General features: G+C 31.4%; 1 protein-coding gene across 2 annotated transcripts in view; it reads right to left on the minus strand.

Annotated features, from left to right (window-relative positions):
• The window catches only part of LOC136027505 (chloride channel protein 2-like), a 144,802-nt gene that overhangs the window by 15,558 nt on the left and 113,007 nt on the right, over positions 1-16,237 (minus strand). For both annotated transcript variants that reach the window (XM_065704819.1, XM_065704818.1), the window contains exons 13-14: positions 13,806-13,926; positions 2,279-2,543 (exon numbers count right to left, since the gene is read on the minus strand). In XM_065704819.1, the coding sequence (XP_065560891.1) occupies positions 2,279-2,543; positions 13,806-13,926 (386 nt within the window). The remainder of the gene's footprint in view (positions 1-2,278; positions 2,544-13,805; positions 13,927-16,237) is intronic.

Here is a 16,237-nt window from a genome sequence, read left to right on the forward strand (position 1 = left end):
ACTGTAATGAATACACAAAAATATTGGCAAATTTTTCTTTGAATAAGTAGTGAGATCGCACTGGCTATTATAGGTAATAAAAGGAAAAAAGACAAAGAAAAAATGAGGAGAATTCAAAGCTTGTGAAAAACAGGAAAAAATTGAAATTTTTCGACCAAGACCTCCATTCACCTGTAGACAATGCCAAAAGAATAAAAAAAGTGGACTCCCTGAAATGAACCAAAACAACAATTTTCTAAAAAAAAAAAAAAAAACAAACGAGGAGGCACCTTCCCAACCAAACTGCACCACGGTTACTGCTTTCACTGGCTGTGAATTTTCTTATTTTTTCACATTGCTTATTATTCGATTTATCATAGCATTAAATAAATAAAAAAAGTTTTTTATACTGAAATTAAGGAGCAACAATACTTAAAACGAACGGAAATTATTACGTATGTGAAAGGGGTTGCTCTTACTCAGCACCTCGCTCTTTACGCTGAAATTTTTAGTAGTTCGGGAGTCTTTCTTAAGGAATTGTAACAGAATTCAAACTTTAGCGTGAAGAGCAAGGTGTTGAGCCTCATATGCAATAATATGCAATAATTTCAGTTCTTTTTAAGTTTTAATGTTGCTCCTTACTTTCAGTTGAAAAAACTTTTTTTATTTAATTTCTGATTGTTTTTTAAATATTAGTCTGTCTACACCAACAGGGAAAAATCCCTCCTCCCCACCCTGTCCGAAAAATGTATGCATACTTCCCAATAACAAATACATGCGTAAACAATAGGCAAATTTTGTAACTTAAAGACCTTTTCCCAGGGGCTTTTCCCAGGGGCAACTATCTCCCAAGATATAGTTATTCAGCCTTTTAACTATGCCGAACAAAATGGCTATCTCAAAATTTTGATTGGACGATTTGGAGAAAAAAGGGGCGTAGGAAGGGGCCTAGTTGCCCTACAGTTTTTTGGTCACTTAAAAGCTCATTAGAACTTTTAATTATTGTTCAAATGAACTGTTTCCCAAAATTATAGTATCAACGAGTCGATACGATCACCCCAGGAAAAAAACCCCAAAAAACACGCATTCGTGTTCTTCCTTCTGGTAAAAAAAAATACGAAATTCCACATTTTTGTAGATAGAAGCTTGAAACCTCTATAGTAGAGTTCTCTGATATGCTGAATCTGATGCTAAGATATTCATTAAGATTATATGGCTTTTAGGAGTTTTTCCCTTTCTTCGAATATTAGACAAATTTTCTCATGCTCGTAACCTTTGATGGTTAACACTAACCTTGATAAAATTTATATATTTGAAATTAGCAAAAAAATTCAATTCTTTTTATATATCTATTGGTATCAAAATTCCGACTTTTTTGGAGTTTTTGTTACTATTGAGCAGGGTCACTTCTTGCTTACAGTTTGATACCACGGAATGTTTGATTGGGCAGGGCCTAGTCGGCAATATGGTTGTGATTCAGAATTCTTGGGATACTCGAATTTTTGGAAATACAAGGTAACATAGGACTTATGCCATATACAGATATATACACATACAGTTATTCTACCCCATCCTGCCCCTCACAATAACCCTACTGATGGGAAACTGATAAGCGGTAACTTTGGTGTGTTACTATTAACACCATTGACATGCAGCGTTACTCAGCAGAAACAGAAAAAAAAAACTGGAATGAGGCTCATTTTAGTTTAAATAAATTTGGGTTCAATTTAAAGATTTTAATTTATTTCGATCCAACCAAAAAAATGTAAATGAGCAGTATCCTCTTTTTTTCACATTGCTTTTACTGATCATAAAACAGTTAAGACTGATTTGGGTAATTACAATAAGAGCACTCAGTGCCGCATACTGTATAACTAATGCTAAGGCTCAGAACACACGCTATTAAAAAAAGATGTATGAACAACTAAACATGTGTATGCCCTTTTGACAAAGTGGATCTTATTACATAATAATCCAAGCAAAAGTAAAAACAGAGATTAAAACTTATTTTTGGGGAAGGGGTTTAAAATCAAGATTTGACGGGTATGTTTGATAGCATTTTTGTTTTAGATAAACGAATCTATGTCCTTTGCAAGTTTCTGTGCCCTTTGCCTTAAACGGGTTAACGCTGCAAGAGGTTTAAAGTACTGCTAAGAAAACCCATTAGACACACTTCTATGGAACTTAGTTTCTTGCCAGTTTTCCATATGTTTAACTTGTAGTAAAATCATTGGGGGAATTTGAAAGTAATTAGAACGGTGAAGACTAGTTAGGACTTGTGGAGTAGCCGATGACTCACACTAAATATGCTGGATTTTCTGTGATGCTCTTGTGGCATTACAGCTTTCTCTAGAGAAGTGCAGCCTTCATCATATCGTTTTTTATATTCATCGACCACCTTTGTGATTTCAAACCTATTTTTCTTCTTCTTCTTTTCTACGGGTGGTGTTGCCCCGTGCAAACCAGAGTCGAGGAAGAAACACGGACTGGACTTCGAATAAACAAGGTCAGATGATATCGAATTAGTGTTACTTTTAATTGCACATCTTTCTGCTGACAAGGCCCTATAAGGAAAACAAATGATGAATCTTTGGAGAAAATTTCCGTTTTTGAACAAAATGACTAATAGGTCAAGAAATGGTGCAGCTGATAATTTTTAATCAAGGGAATTTGAAACAATTGATTAATTATTGGAAAAAAATTCCGTTTTCGAAAAAAATTACTAATAGGTCAAAAACGCTGCAGTAAGTAATCGTTAATCAAGGGAATTTAAACAATTGATTAATCCTTGGAGAAAATTTCCGTTTTCGAAAAAAAGTGACTAATAGTCCAAAAAACGCTACAGTTGGTAATCGTTAATCAAGGGAATTTAGAACACTTGATTAATCATTGGAAACATTTTCCGTTTTTGAACAAAATGACATATAGTTCAAAAAACGCTGCAGTTGGTAATCGTTAATCAAGGGAATTCAAACAATTGATTGATACTTGGATCAATCAATTGACAACAATCAACAATTGATTAATCCTTGGAGAAAATTTCCGTTTTTGAAAAAAATGACTAATAGTTCAAAAACGCTGCAGTTGGTAATCGTTAATCAAGGGAATTCAAACAATAGATTAATCCTTGGAGAAAATTTCCGTTTTCGAAAAAAATGACTAATAGTTCAAAAAACGCTGCAGTTGGTAATTGTTAATCAAGGGAATTCAAACAATTGATTAATCCTTGGAGAAAATTTCCATTTCCCAAAAAAAGACTAATAGTTTAAAAAACACTGCAGTTGGTAATCGTTAATCAAGGGAATTTGAAACACTTCATTAATCATTGGAAAAAATTTCTGTTTTCGAAAAAAAGACTAATAGTTCAAAAAAGGCTGCAGTTGGTAATCGTTTATCAAGGGAATTCAAACAATTGACTAAAAATTTCCGTTTTCGGTATAAATTACTAATAGTTCAAAAACGCTGCAGTTTGTAATTGTTAATCAATGGAATTCAAACAATTGATTAATCCTTGGAGAAAATTTCCGTTTTTGAAAAAATGACTAATAGTTCAAAAACGCTGCAGTTGGTAATCGTTAATCAAGGGAATTCAAACAATAGATTAATCATTGGAGAAAATTTCCGTTTTCGAAAAAAATGACTAATAGTTCAAAAAACGCTGCAGTTGGTAATCGTTAATCAAGGGAATTCAAACAATTGATCAATCCTTGGAGGAAATTTTCGTTTCCCAAAAAAAGACTAATAGTTTAAAAAACGCTGCAGTTGGTAATCGTTAATCAAGGGAATTTGAAACACTTCATTAATCATTGGAAAAAATTTATGTTTTCGAAAAAAATGACTAATAGTTCAAAAAAGGCTGCAGTTGGTAATCGTTAATCAAGGGAATTCAAACAATTGACTAAAAATTTCCGTTTTCGGTATAAATTACTAATAGTTCAAAAACGCTGCAGTTTGTAATTGTTAATCAAGGGAATTCAAACAACTGATCAATCCTTGGAGAAAATTTCTGTTTTTGAAAAAAAATGACTAATAGTTCAAAAAACGCTGCAGTTGGCAATCGTTAATCAAGGGAATTTGAAACACTTCATTAATCATTGGAAATTTTTTTTCTGTTTTCGAAAAAAATCACTAATATTTCAAAAAACGCTGCTGTTGGTAATCGTTAATCAAGGGAATTTAGAACAGTTGATTAATCATTGGAAAAAATTTCCCGATTTTGAACAAAATGACTAATAGTTCAAAAAACGCTGCAGTTGGCAATCGTTAATCAAGGGAATTCAAACAATAGGTTAATCCTTGGATAAAATTTCCGTTTTCGAAAAAAATTACTAATAGTTCAATAAACGCTGCAGTTGGTAATCGTTAATCAAGGGAATTTGAAACACTTGATTAATCATTGGAAAAAATTTCTGTTTTTGAACAAAATGACTAATAGTTCAAAAAACGCTGCAGTTGGTAATCGTTAATCAAGGGAATTTGAAACACTTGATTAATCATTGAAAAAAATTTCTGTTTTTGAACAAAATGACTAATAGTTCAAAAAACGCTGCAGTTGGTAATCGTTAATCAAGGGAATTTAAACAACTGATTAATCCTTGGAGAAAATTTCCGTTTTTGAACAAAATGACTGATAGTTCAAGAAACTTTGCAGCTGGTAATTGTTAATCAAGGGAATTTGAAACAATTGATGAATTATTGGAAAAAATTTCTTCTTTCGAAAAAAATGACTAATTGTTCAAAAAACGCTGCAGTTGGTAATCGTTAATCAAGGGAATTCAACAATTGATTAATCCTTGGAGAAAATTTCCCAAAAAAAAGACTAAAAGTTTAAAAAACGCTGCAGTTGGTAATCGTTAATCAAGGGAATTTGAAACACTTCATTAATCATTGGAAAAAATTTCTGTTTTCAAAAAAAATGACTAATAGTTCAAAAAGGCTGCAGTTGGTAGTCGTTAATCAAGGGAATTCAAACAATAGATTAATCCTTGGAGAAAATTTCCGTTTTCGAAAAAAATGACTAATAGTTCAAAAAACGCTGCAGTTGGTAATTGTTAATCAAGGGAATTCAAACAATTGATTAATCCTAAGAGAAAATTTCCAGTTCCCAAAAAAAAGACTAATAGTTTAAAAGCACTGCAGTTGGTAATCGTTAATTAAGGGAATTTGAAACACTTCATTAATCATTGGAAAAAATTTCTGTTTTCGAAAAAAATGACTAATAGTTCAAAAAAGGCTGCACTTGGTAATCGTTTATCAAGGGAATTCAAACAATTGACTAAAAATTTCCGTTTTCGGTATAAATTACTAATAGTTCAAAAACGCAGCAGTTTGTAATTGTTAATCAATGGAATTCAAACAATTGATTAATCCTTGGAGAAAATTTCCGTTTTTGAAAAAAATGACTAATAGTTCAAAAACGCTGCAGTTGGTAATCGTTAATCAAGGAAATTCAAACAATAGATTAATCCTTGGAGAAAATTTCCGTTTTCGAAAAAAATGACTAATAGTTCAAAAAACGCTGCAGTTGGTAATTGTTAATCAAGGGAATTCAAACAATTGATTAATCCTTGTAGAAAATTTCCATTTCCCAAAAAAAGACTAATGGTTTAAAAAACACTGCAGTTGGTAATCGTTAATTAAGGGAATTTGAAACACTTCATTAATCATTGGAAAAAATTTCTGTTTTCGAAAAAAATGACTAATAGTTCAAAAAAGGCTGCAGTTGGTAATCGTTTATCAAGGGAATTCAAACAATTGACTAAAAATTTTCGTTTTCGGTATAAATTACTAATAGTTCAAAAACGCAGCAGTCTGTAATTGTTAATCAATGGAATTCAAACAATTGATTAATCCTTGGAGAAAATTTCCGTTTTTGAAAAAATGACTAATAGTTCAAAAACGCTGCAGTTGGTAATCGTTAATCAAGGGAATTCAAACAATAGATTAATCCTTGGAGAAAATTTCCGTTTTCGAAAAAAATGACTAATAGTTCAAAAAACGCGGCAGTTGGTAATCGTTAATCAAGGGAATTTGAAACACTTCATTAATCACTAGAAAATGTTTTTCTGTTTTCGAAAAAAATGACTAATAGTTCAAAAAACGCTGCAGTTGGTAATCGTTAATCAAGGGAATTTAGAACACTTGATTAATCATTGGAAAAAATTTCCTGTTTTTGAACAAAATGACTAATTGTTCAAAAAACGCTGCAGTTGGTAATCGTTAATCAAGGGAATTCAAACAATAGATTAATCCTTGGAGAAAATTTCCGTTTTCGAAAAAAATGACTAATAGTTCAAAAAACGCTGCAGTTGGTAATAGTTAATCAAGGGAATTCAAACTACTGATTAATCCTTGGAGAAAATTTCCGTTTCCCTAAAAAAGACTAATAGTTTAAAAAACGCTGCAGTTGGTAATCGTTATCAAGGTAATTCAAACAATTGCCTAAATTTTTCGTTTTCGGTAAAAATTACTAATAGTTCAAAACGCTGCAGTTTGTAATTGTTAATCAATGGAATTCAAACAATTGATTAATTTTTGGAGAAAATTTCCGTTTTTGAAAAAATGACTAATAGTTAAAAAACCATGCAGTTGGTAATAGTTAATCAAGGGAATTCAAACTAATGATTAATCCTTGGAAAAAATTTCCGTTTTTGGAAAAAAATTACTAATAGTTCAAAAAACTCTGCAGTTGGTAATCGTTAATCAAGAAAATTCAAACAATAGATCAATCCTTGGAGAAAATTTCTGTTCTCGAAAAAAATGACTAATAGTTCAAAAAAAAACTGCAGTTGGTAATCGTTAATCAAGGGAATTCAAACAATTGATTAATCCTTGGAGGAAATTTTCATTTCCCAAAAAAAGACTAATAGTTTAAAAAACGCTGCAGTTGGTAATCGTTAATCAAGGGAATTTGAAACACTTCATTAATCATTGGAAAAAATTTATGTTTTCGAAAAAGAGACTAATAGTTCAAAAAAGGCTGCATTTGGTAATCGTTAATCAAGGGAATTCAAACAATTGACTAAAAATTTCCGTTTTCGGTATAAATTACTAATAGTTCAAAAACGCTGCAGTTTGTAATTGTTAATAAAGGGAACTCAAACAACTGATCAATCCTTGGAGAAAATTGCCGTTTTTGAAAAAAAAATGACTAATAGTTCAAAAAACGCTGCAGTCGGCAATCGTTAATCAAGGGAATTTGAAACACTTCATTAATCATTGGAAATTTTTTTCTGTTTTCGAAAAAAATGACTAATATTCCAAAAAACGCTGCAGTTGGTAATCGTTAATCAAGGGAATTTAGAACACTTGATTAATCATTGGAAAAAATTTCCTGTTTTTGAACAAAATGACTAATTGTTCAAAAAACGCTGCAGTTGGTAATCGTTAATCAAGGGAATTCAAACAATAGATTAATCCTTAGAGAAAATTTCCGTTTTCGAAAAAAATTACTAATAGTTCAATAAACGCTGCAGTTGGTAATCGTTAATCAAGGGAATTTGAAACACATGATTAATCATTGGAAAAAATTTCTGTTTTTGAACAAAATGACTAATAGTTCAAGAAACGTTGCAGCTGGTAATTGTTAATCAAGGGAATTTGAAACAATTGATGAATTATTGGAAAAAATTTTCTCTTTCGAAAAAAATGACTAATTTTTCAAAAAACGCTGCAGTTGGTAATCGTTAATCAAGGGAATTCAAACAATTGATTAATCCTTGGAGAAAATTTCCATTTCCCAAAAAAGACTAAAAGTTTAAAAAACGCTGCAGTTGGTAATCGTTAATCAAGGGAATTTGAAACACTTCATTAATCATTGGAAAAAATTTCTGTTTTCAAAAAAAATGACTAATAGTTTAAAAAAGGCTGCAGTTGGTAATCGTTAATCAAGGGAATTCAAACAATTAACTAAAAATTTCCGTTTTCGGTAAAAATTACTAATAGTTCAAAAACGCTGCAGTTTGTAATTGTTAATCAAGGGAATTAAGAAAATGATCAATCCTTAGAGAAAATTTCCGTTTTTGAAAAAAAATGACTAATAGTTCAAAAAACGCTGCAGTTGGTAATCGTTAATCAAGGGAATTCAAACAATAGATTAATCCTTGGAGAAAATTTCCGTTTTCGAAAAAATGACTAATAGTTCAAAAAACACTGCAGTTGTTAATAGTTAATCAAGGGAATTCAAACAATTGATTAATCCTTGGAGAAAATTTCCGTTTCCCAAAAAAAGACTAATAGTTTAAAAAACGCTGCAGTTGGTAATCGTTAATCAAGGGAATTCAAACAATTGACTAAAAATTTCCGTTTTCGGTAAATATTACTAATAGTTCAAAAACGCTGCAGTTTGTAATCGTTAATCAAGGGAATTCAAAGAATAGATTAATCCTTGGAGGAAATTTCCATTTCCCAAAAAAAGACTAATAGTTTAAAAAACGCTGCAGTTGGTAATCGTTAATCAAGGGAATTTGAAGCACTTCATTAATCATTGGAAAAAATTTATGTTTTCGAAAAAAATGACTAATAGTTCAAAAAAGGCTGCAGTTGGTAATCGTTAATCAAGGGAATTCAAACAATAGACTAAAAATTTCCGTTTTCGGTATAAATTACTAATAGTTCAAAAACGCTACAGTTTGTAATTGTTAATCAAGGGAATTCAGACAACTGATCAATCCTTGGAGAAAATTTCTGTTTTTAAAAAAAAATGACTAATAGTTCAAAAAACGCTGCAGTTGGCAATCGTTAATCAAGGGAATTTAAAACACTTCATTAATCATTGGAAATTTTTTTCTGTTTTCGGAAAAACGACTAATATTTCAAAAAACGCTGCAGTTGGTAATCGTTAATCAAGGAAATTTAGAACACTTGATTAATCATTGGAAAAATTTCCCGATTTTGAACAAAATGACTAATAGTTCAAAAAACGCTGCAGTTGGCAATCGTTAATCAAGGAAATTCAAACAATAGATTAATCCTTGGATAAAATTTCCGTTTTCGAAAAAAATTACTAATAGTTCAATAAACGCTGCAGTTGGTAATCGTTAATCAAGGGAATTTGAAACACTTGATTAATCATTGGAAAAAATTTCTGTTTTTGAACAAAATGACTAATAGTTCAAAAAACGCTGCAGTTGGTAATCGTTAATCAAGGGAATTTAAACAACTGATTAATCCTTGGAGAAAATTTCCGTTTTCGAAAAAAATTACTAATAGTTCAATAAACGCTGCAGTTGGTAATCGTTAATCAAGGGAATTTGAAACACTTGATTAATCATTGGAAAAAATTTCTGTTTTTGAACAAAATGACTAATAGTTCAAAAAACGCTGCAGTTGGTAATCGTTAATCAAGGGAATTCAAACAACTGATTAATCCTTGGAGAAAATTTCCGTTTTTGAACAAAATTACTGATAGTTCAAGAAACGTTGCAGCTGGTAATTGTTAATCAAGGGAATTTGAAACAATTGATGAATTATTGGAAAAAATTTCTTCTTTCGAAAAAAATGACTAATTGTTCAAAAAACGCTGCAGTTGGTAATCATTAATCAAGGGAATTCAAACAATTGATTAATCCTTGGAGAAAATTTCCATTTCCCAAAAAATGACTAAAAGTTTAAAAAACGCTGCAGTTGGTAACCGTTAATCAAGGGAATTTGAAACACTTCATTAATCATTGGAAAAAATTTCTGTTTTCAAAAAAAAAAATGACTAATAGTTCAAAAAAGGCTGCAGTTGGTAACCGTTAATCAAGGGAATTCAAACAATTGACTAAAAATTTCCGTTTTCAGTAAAAATTACTAATAGTTCAAAAACGCTGCAGTTTGTAATTGTTAATCAAGGGAATTCAAACAATGATCAATCCTTGGAGAAAATTTCCGTTTTTGAAACAAAATTACTAATAGTTCAAAAAACGCTGCAGTTGGTAATCGTTAATCAAGGGAATTCAAACAATAAATTAATTCTTGGAGAAAATTTCCGTTTTCGAAAAAAATGACTAATAGTTCAAAAAAGGCTGCAGTTGGTAATCGTTTATCAAGGGAATTCAAACAATTGACTAAAAATTTCCGTTTTCGGTATAAATTACTAATAGTTCAAAAACGCTGCAGTTTGTAATTGTTAATCAATGGAATTCAAACAATTGATTAATCCTTGGAGAAAATTTCCGTTTTTGAAAAAATTACTAATAGTTCAAAAACGCTGCAGTTGGTAATCGTTAATCAAGGGAATTAAAAGAATAGATTAATCCTTGGAGAAAGTTTCCGTTTTCGAAAAAATGATTAATAGTTCAAAAAACGCTGCAGTTGGTAATAGTTAATCAAGGGAATTCAAACAACTGATTAATCCTTGGAGAAAATTTCCGTTTCCCAAAAAAAGACTAATAGTTTAAAAAACGCTGCAGTTGGTAATCGTTAATCAAGGGAATTCAAACAATTGCCTACAAATTTCCGTTTTCAGTAAAAATTTCTAATAGTTCAAAAATGCTGCAGTTTGTAATTGTTAATCAAGGGAATTCAAACAATTGATTAATCCTTGGAGAAAATTTCCGTTTTTGAAAAAAATGACTAATAGTTCAAAAACGCTGCACTTGGTAATCGTTAATCAAGAGAATTCAAACAATAGATTAATCCTTGGAGAAAATTTCTGTTTTCGAAAAAATGACTAATAGTTCAAAAAACGCTGCAGTTGGTAATCGTTAATCAAGGGAATTCAAACAATTGACTAATCCTTGGAGGAAATTTCCATTTCCCAAAAAAAGACTAATAGTGTGAAAAACGCTGCAGTTGGTAATCGTTAATCAAGGGAATTTTAAACACTTCATTAATCATTTGAAAGAAGTTCTGTTTTTGAAAAAAAATGACTAATAGTTCGAAAAGGCTGCAGTTGGTAATCGTTAATCAATGAATTCAAACAATTGACTAAAAATTTCCGTTTTCGGCAAAAACTACTAATAGTTCAAAAACGCTGCAGTTTGTAATTATTAATCAAGGGACCTCTATCAATTGATTAATCTTTGGAGAAAATATTTCCGTTTTTGAAAAAAATGACTAATAGTTCAAAAAACGCTGCAGTTGGTAATCGTTAATCAAGGGAATTCAAACAATAGATTAATCTTTGGAGAAAATTTTTGTTTTCGAAAATTGACTAATAGTTCAGAAAACGCTGCAGTTGGTAATACTTAATCAAGGGAATTCAAACAATTGATTAATCCTTGGAGAAAATTTCCGTTTCCCAAAAAAAAGACTAATAGTTTAAAAAACGCTGCAGTCGGTAATCGTTAATCAAGGGAATTCAAACAACTGACAAAAAATTTCCGTTTTCGGTAAAAATTTCTAATAGTTCAAAAACGCTGCAGTTTGTAATTGTTAATCAAGGGAATTTAAACAACTGATTAATCCTTGGAGAAAATTTCCGTTTTTGAAAACAATGACTAATAGTTCAAAAACGCTGCAGTTGGTAATCGTTAATCAAGGGAATTCAAACAATAGATTAATCCTTGGAGAAAATTTCCGTTTATGAAAAAAAATGACTAATAGTTCAAAAACGCTGCAATTGTTAATAGTTAATCAAGGGAATTCAAAAAATTGATTAATCCTTGGAGAAAATTTCAGTTTTTGAACAAAATGACTAATAGTTAAAAAAACGCTGCAGTTGGTAATCGTTAATCAAGGGAATTTGAAACAATTGATTAAAGGATCAGTAAGCATGTCAGTTTTTTTTAACAAATAACCTCAAATAAACGACTCCTTCACGCACAACTCTTCTAGCGTATCAAAATTTACTTCAAATTTGCTATAACAGGGTGAAAAATATTTTGAGTATTTAAATCATTTTAAAATGATAAAAAGAACACGTTGTAAATAAAATAAAACATATTTAAAGTAAACTGACTGAGAAAACTGAGGGAGCCGATCTTTTTGCCGCGGTTGGTGACAAGCAATTCTCTAAGCCATAATAAGTTTTTTTTAGCACAGGCACTATTTTGGTTGGTTCTCCAGCTTTAAATATACGCTGGAGGTTGTATATATTCAGCTTTATGTAGACAGAACTGATAGGTGATTTGAATTGCCCTTACTATATGCCTATCTAGCCCAAGGATGGGCTATATATCTAGCCCCTAGTTCTGCCCAAGGATGGATGATAGACTATCTATCAACAACTGAAATGTATAATTTTTATTCAATTCTCAGAAAGGTATGCCAGCTCTGCCTCTCACAGAGACTATCTGTCTCGACTTTCCTCTAATTAGCCAGGGCTCTCAAGTTTTTCCCCCCGGTTTGACCAAGTTGATTTTAATTCACAAATCATATATATATATATATATATATATATATATATATATATATATATATATATATATATATATATACTTCGGGGGGGGGGAGGTCAGTGGTGTTTTTAGCCCTTTTATATTGTTTGGATTTTTGTTATTATGTGTAAAGTATATCTTACAAGTCCGAGAGTTTTTAGTCCAGCCTGGTTTTTAGTGCACGGTGTTTTTTTTTTCTTATTTTGAAGCTATTTTTTTCTGAATCCAAACATTTTTAATTCCAAAAAAGTAGAAGTTGAAGCGTTTGGATAGGGGTTTGGTTGGGGTCTTGGTGTACGGCCATGATTTAGGGTGTACTTTTTAGATTGCAATAAATATCACAATTTAAAAGAAGATATTTGCAGCGTTTTATTTTGACTGTCAAAAGCACTTTAAAAAAGGAAAAATTGTAATGTTTTCGATTATTCTTAAAACACATATATTTCATTCTAACCTAAAACAATGTAAGGTGGGGGAGAAGTTAAAGCTACCTTATCTCACATTAATTATCTATGTAGTTTTCGCAAAATAGCGTTCCTTTTAGCAAGTTCTTAGTTTCTTGATGAATTCAATAAAAGAAATAAAGCGATGACGATAAAAATCATCTATAATAAATTCTATAAAATTTAAATTATCCCATAATTTCGACTTCTTGCATAATCTCAATATAATTCCCAATAATGATAACTTTTAGAAACAAGGATGTGATAGATAACATCTATTTCAGCACGAAAATAATAAAAAAATGATTTGATAATACAATCACAAGTCTCCACAAATGCTCCATGGCCTGTCAAGAAGGGGGGTCATGAAACAAAAGAAGAAGAGATAAAAAGAAAGAGAGAAAGAGAGTCCAGTTAAATATGATAAAACCTACAACTGAAATAAGGCGGTGCGGGACTTCATAGATCTGGCAAAAAAAAATACATAAAAAAAACAAAATTAATAGATCACAGATTGAAATTAATCTATACGAAATCGGCCACTAGACCTTTGTAAACCGTATTTTTTTATATATAACAAATTAGAAAAAAAATCAATAGATACACTTATAAAAAGAAAAAAAGACAATTCATAAAAATGCCATCCAAAACACAGAGATTAAAAAACCATATGATAAATAAATAAAATTATCTCTGACAATTAATAAATTAAAACTAGCTTTAAAAAAAAATTAAAATTGCTCAGGGGAGCCCTGTGCAATAGCTGGAAGTGTATTCCATACTCCGGAAGATGCAAACCGAGGGCTAGAATCAGATCGAGCACAGGTTGTGGCAGGGACTGGCACATCATCAAAACAACGCAGGTAATATGAAGAGCTTTCAGATACAAAAATAGGAGGCTGAAATGCAATTGAAAGTGTTCCATGTAGCCGTACAAAAGTAAATAAAGCACATACAAGGACATAAAGTGAATGGATATTTAAGAAGGGTTTAACATTTGTTTAATAATTGAAAGAATAAAGATTTGTTTTCTTCAATAAATGACATAATTCATGTGTCCTTAAATATTAAGTCAAATTACCTTTCACGCGCTTCTTTGTACCTTCTCAAAGCTTCATCAATCCGCTTGCGATCGCAAATCTGTGACTGCACAAGCGTTACTAGCTCGTGTCGCTGGATCGAGCCAATAAGAATCATACTCTCTAAAATAAACAAATATATACTTATGCACACTTTTTCTACGATTGGAGGGGAAGTAAGGACAAACAATCACAGAGAATACACCTAGTGTATAGACAGGCAGTCAATGTATAGACATTAGAGTAATTCTCTAATCATAATTAGACATTAGACCCTTCTTTGGAGGGGAAGTACCCTTTTACGATCTCCCCCTGTGTTGAGACCCATTTTTATATAATAATAAACTACAGAAATTGTATCAATAAATCTGATTTACGAATTCAAAAGAAGAAAAACCTGACAGGGAGGGGAAGGGGAACCTACACAACAAACCATTAAGCCCCTGCTTTCAAAATTTCTTCCGACTGGTAGCTAATGAAATAAAATTACCTGAAGTGATAAATAAATCAAAATTCAAAATGGGAGTAATTTTAGCAAATATGTTATGCCTGTCCCATGAGCTAATGAGATAACGAATGTTATGTACCTTATGAGTTTTGTAAGCTATATGAGCTTTGACCAATAAATAATAATAAAAATTCCAATTATTACTACCCTAGTGGTAAATATTGACTGGTGTTACCAAGGCTAGACCCAAAGCGGAGGCTTACGGGTTGCCAGTATACGTATGAAGGAATTGGGGAGTGGAATTAAGGCATCATTTTCCCATAAGTCTGTTACTGCAATTAAGGTAACTTGACCTAGAGTATAGCTCGGCACCAGAAAAAGTAAGAGATTCTAAAAGTTAATAAAGACGAGAAAATACATATCTGTTAGTCGTTATATTGATGAAGTGTAAAATGAGGTTCAATGGTCTTACTAAAAATTACAAATTTGGAAAAATTTTATGGGACCGTATGTTGTATTTGACATCTCATTAACGATTTGTTTTATTTCCTTATTTTAATAATGTACAGTAAAATATCAGAATGTGTCAAAATTTCGCAACGCTGTACCAAAATGACGCAATAAAGATTCATTTAGAATCTAAATTTAAGAACTACGAAGCATTATCTGAATTTTCGATAATTTTTGGTTTCTCCAAAAGTTATCAAGACACAAAGACATGTATTTGCGTTTTCAGACAAGCTGGCCAGAGTGGCCAATATTATCTTTAGCTCAACCATTTTCTACAAATCGTCAAAATATTCCCCAGTTTCTCGCTGTTACGGAAAAAAAGGCCATCACCAAAATCAATCCTCAAAATAACTTTCTGAAGGATTTAGATACAACACCACACCCGTTCCCTTCCCCATCAAAAATTTAAATTAATTATATTAAAAAATATATATTTTTAATATACATAATCACATTAAAGAAAAATTCGACCACGACCCCCCTCCCCCCACCAGAAAGTCTGTCCGACTCGTAAAAACGTAACAAAAATAAATACAGACAAATTTTTGATGCTTTTAAGTTTTTTTTTCGTAAAGAGCCATCCCCCCGAAAAAAAATCATGGATATGACTCTCGTATACACATAAATTCACAAATAGTGGAATATTGATGAATAAAATCTTATTATTTTAATTTATTTGCACAAAGCAAAACATAACAATAAATTATGTTCGTCATCCTGACCCTTTTTCTGTCCTTTTTCAATTTACTCAGATTCTCTTTCAATTCTACCCTTTTTTAATTTATTCATTTTAATCTATTCATTTCATTTATTAGCACTGAGACCATATCACACTAAAAACAGACAAAAAACATAGAAAAATCTGCTAATGATGAGATTTTAATCATGTACTTCGAAAGGGGTTTTGTTTCGAGGGAGGATATAACTTCGGGAAAGGTGTCAAAAATAGGAGAATTAAAAGGAAAAGATACGAAATTGCACAATAAATCATGATTTTTTGGGAGTGTTTATAAGCATGACCCCCCCTCCCATTTTTGTGCCAAACACAAAGGACTAAGTTCTTCGTGACCTTTTTTCATACCGTTTAGGCTTTTGTCCAAAGCCTTTTGCGGATTTCCTGATAAATATTTATGAGGCAGAATACCCCAAGACACACTCGAAGAGAATTTTTATTAATTATACAGGTCTTGAAAACAGAGCTTTGTTTTCTCTGTAATCTAGATCTGATATAAATATAACTGCAGTAATGAATGTTGGAATCCATGACAAGTTACAGGAGTGTCATTTTGGGATAAAGTCATTTTGGGATAAAGATCAAATAAGAATAAAGTTGGTCGGAATCATGGGTGCCGGCAGAAGGGGCCCTGGCCCCCTAGAAATTTGGGATTATAAAGTAATTATAAGGAAACCAAAGTAAAAAGAGCAGAATAGGGAAAAACCATGGAAAAACTGTGTGCTGCCCCATTCTTGGCTGCC

The sequence above is a fragment of the Artemia franciscana genome, chromosome 5 (assembly GCF_032884065.1).
Source record: "Artemia franciscana chromosome 5, ASM3288406v1, whole genome shotgun sequence".
Lineage (NCBI taxonomy): Eukaryota > Metazoa > Arthropoda > Branchiopoda > Anostraca > Artemiidae > Artemia > Artemia franciscana.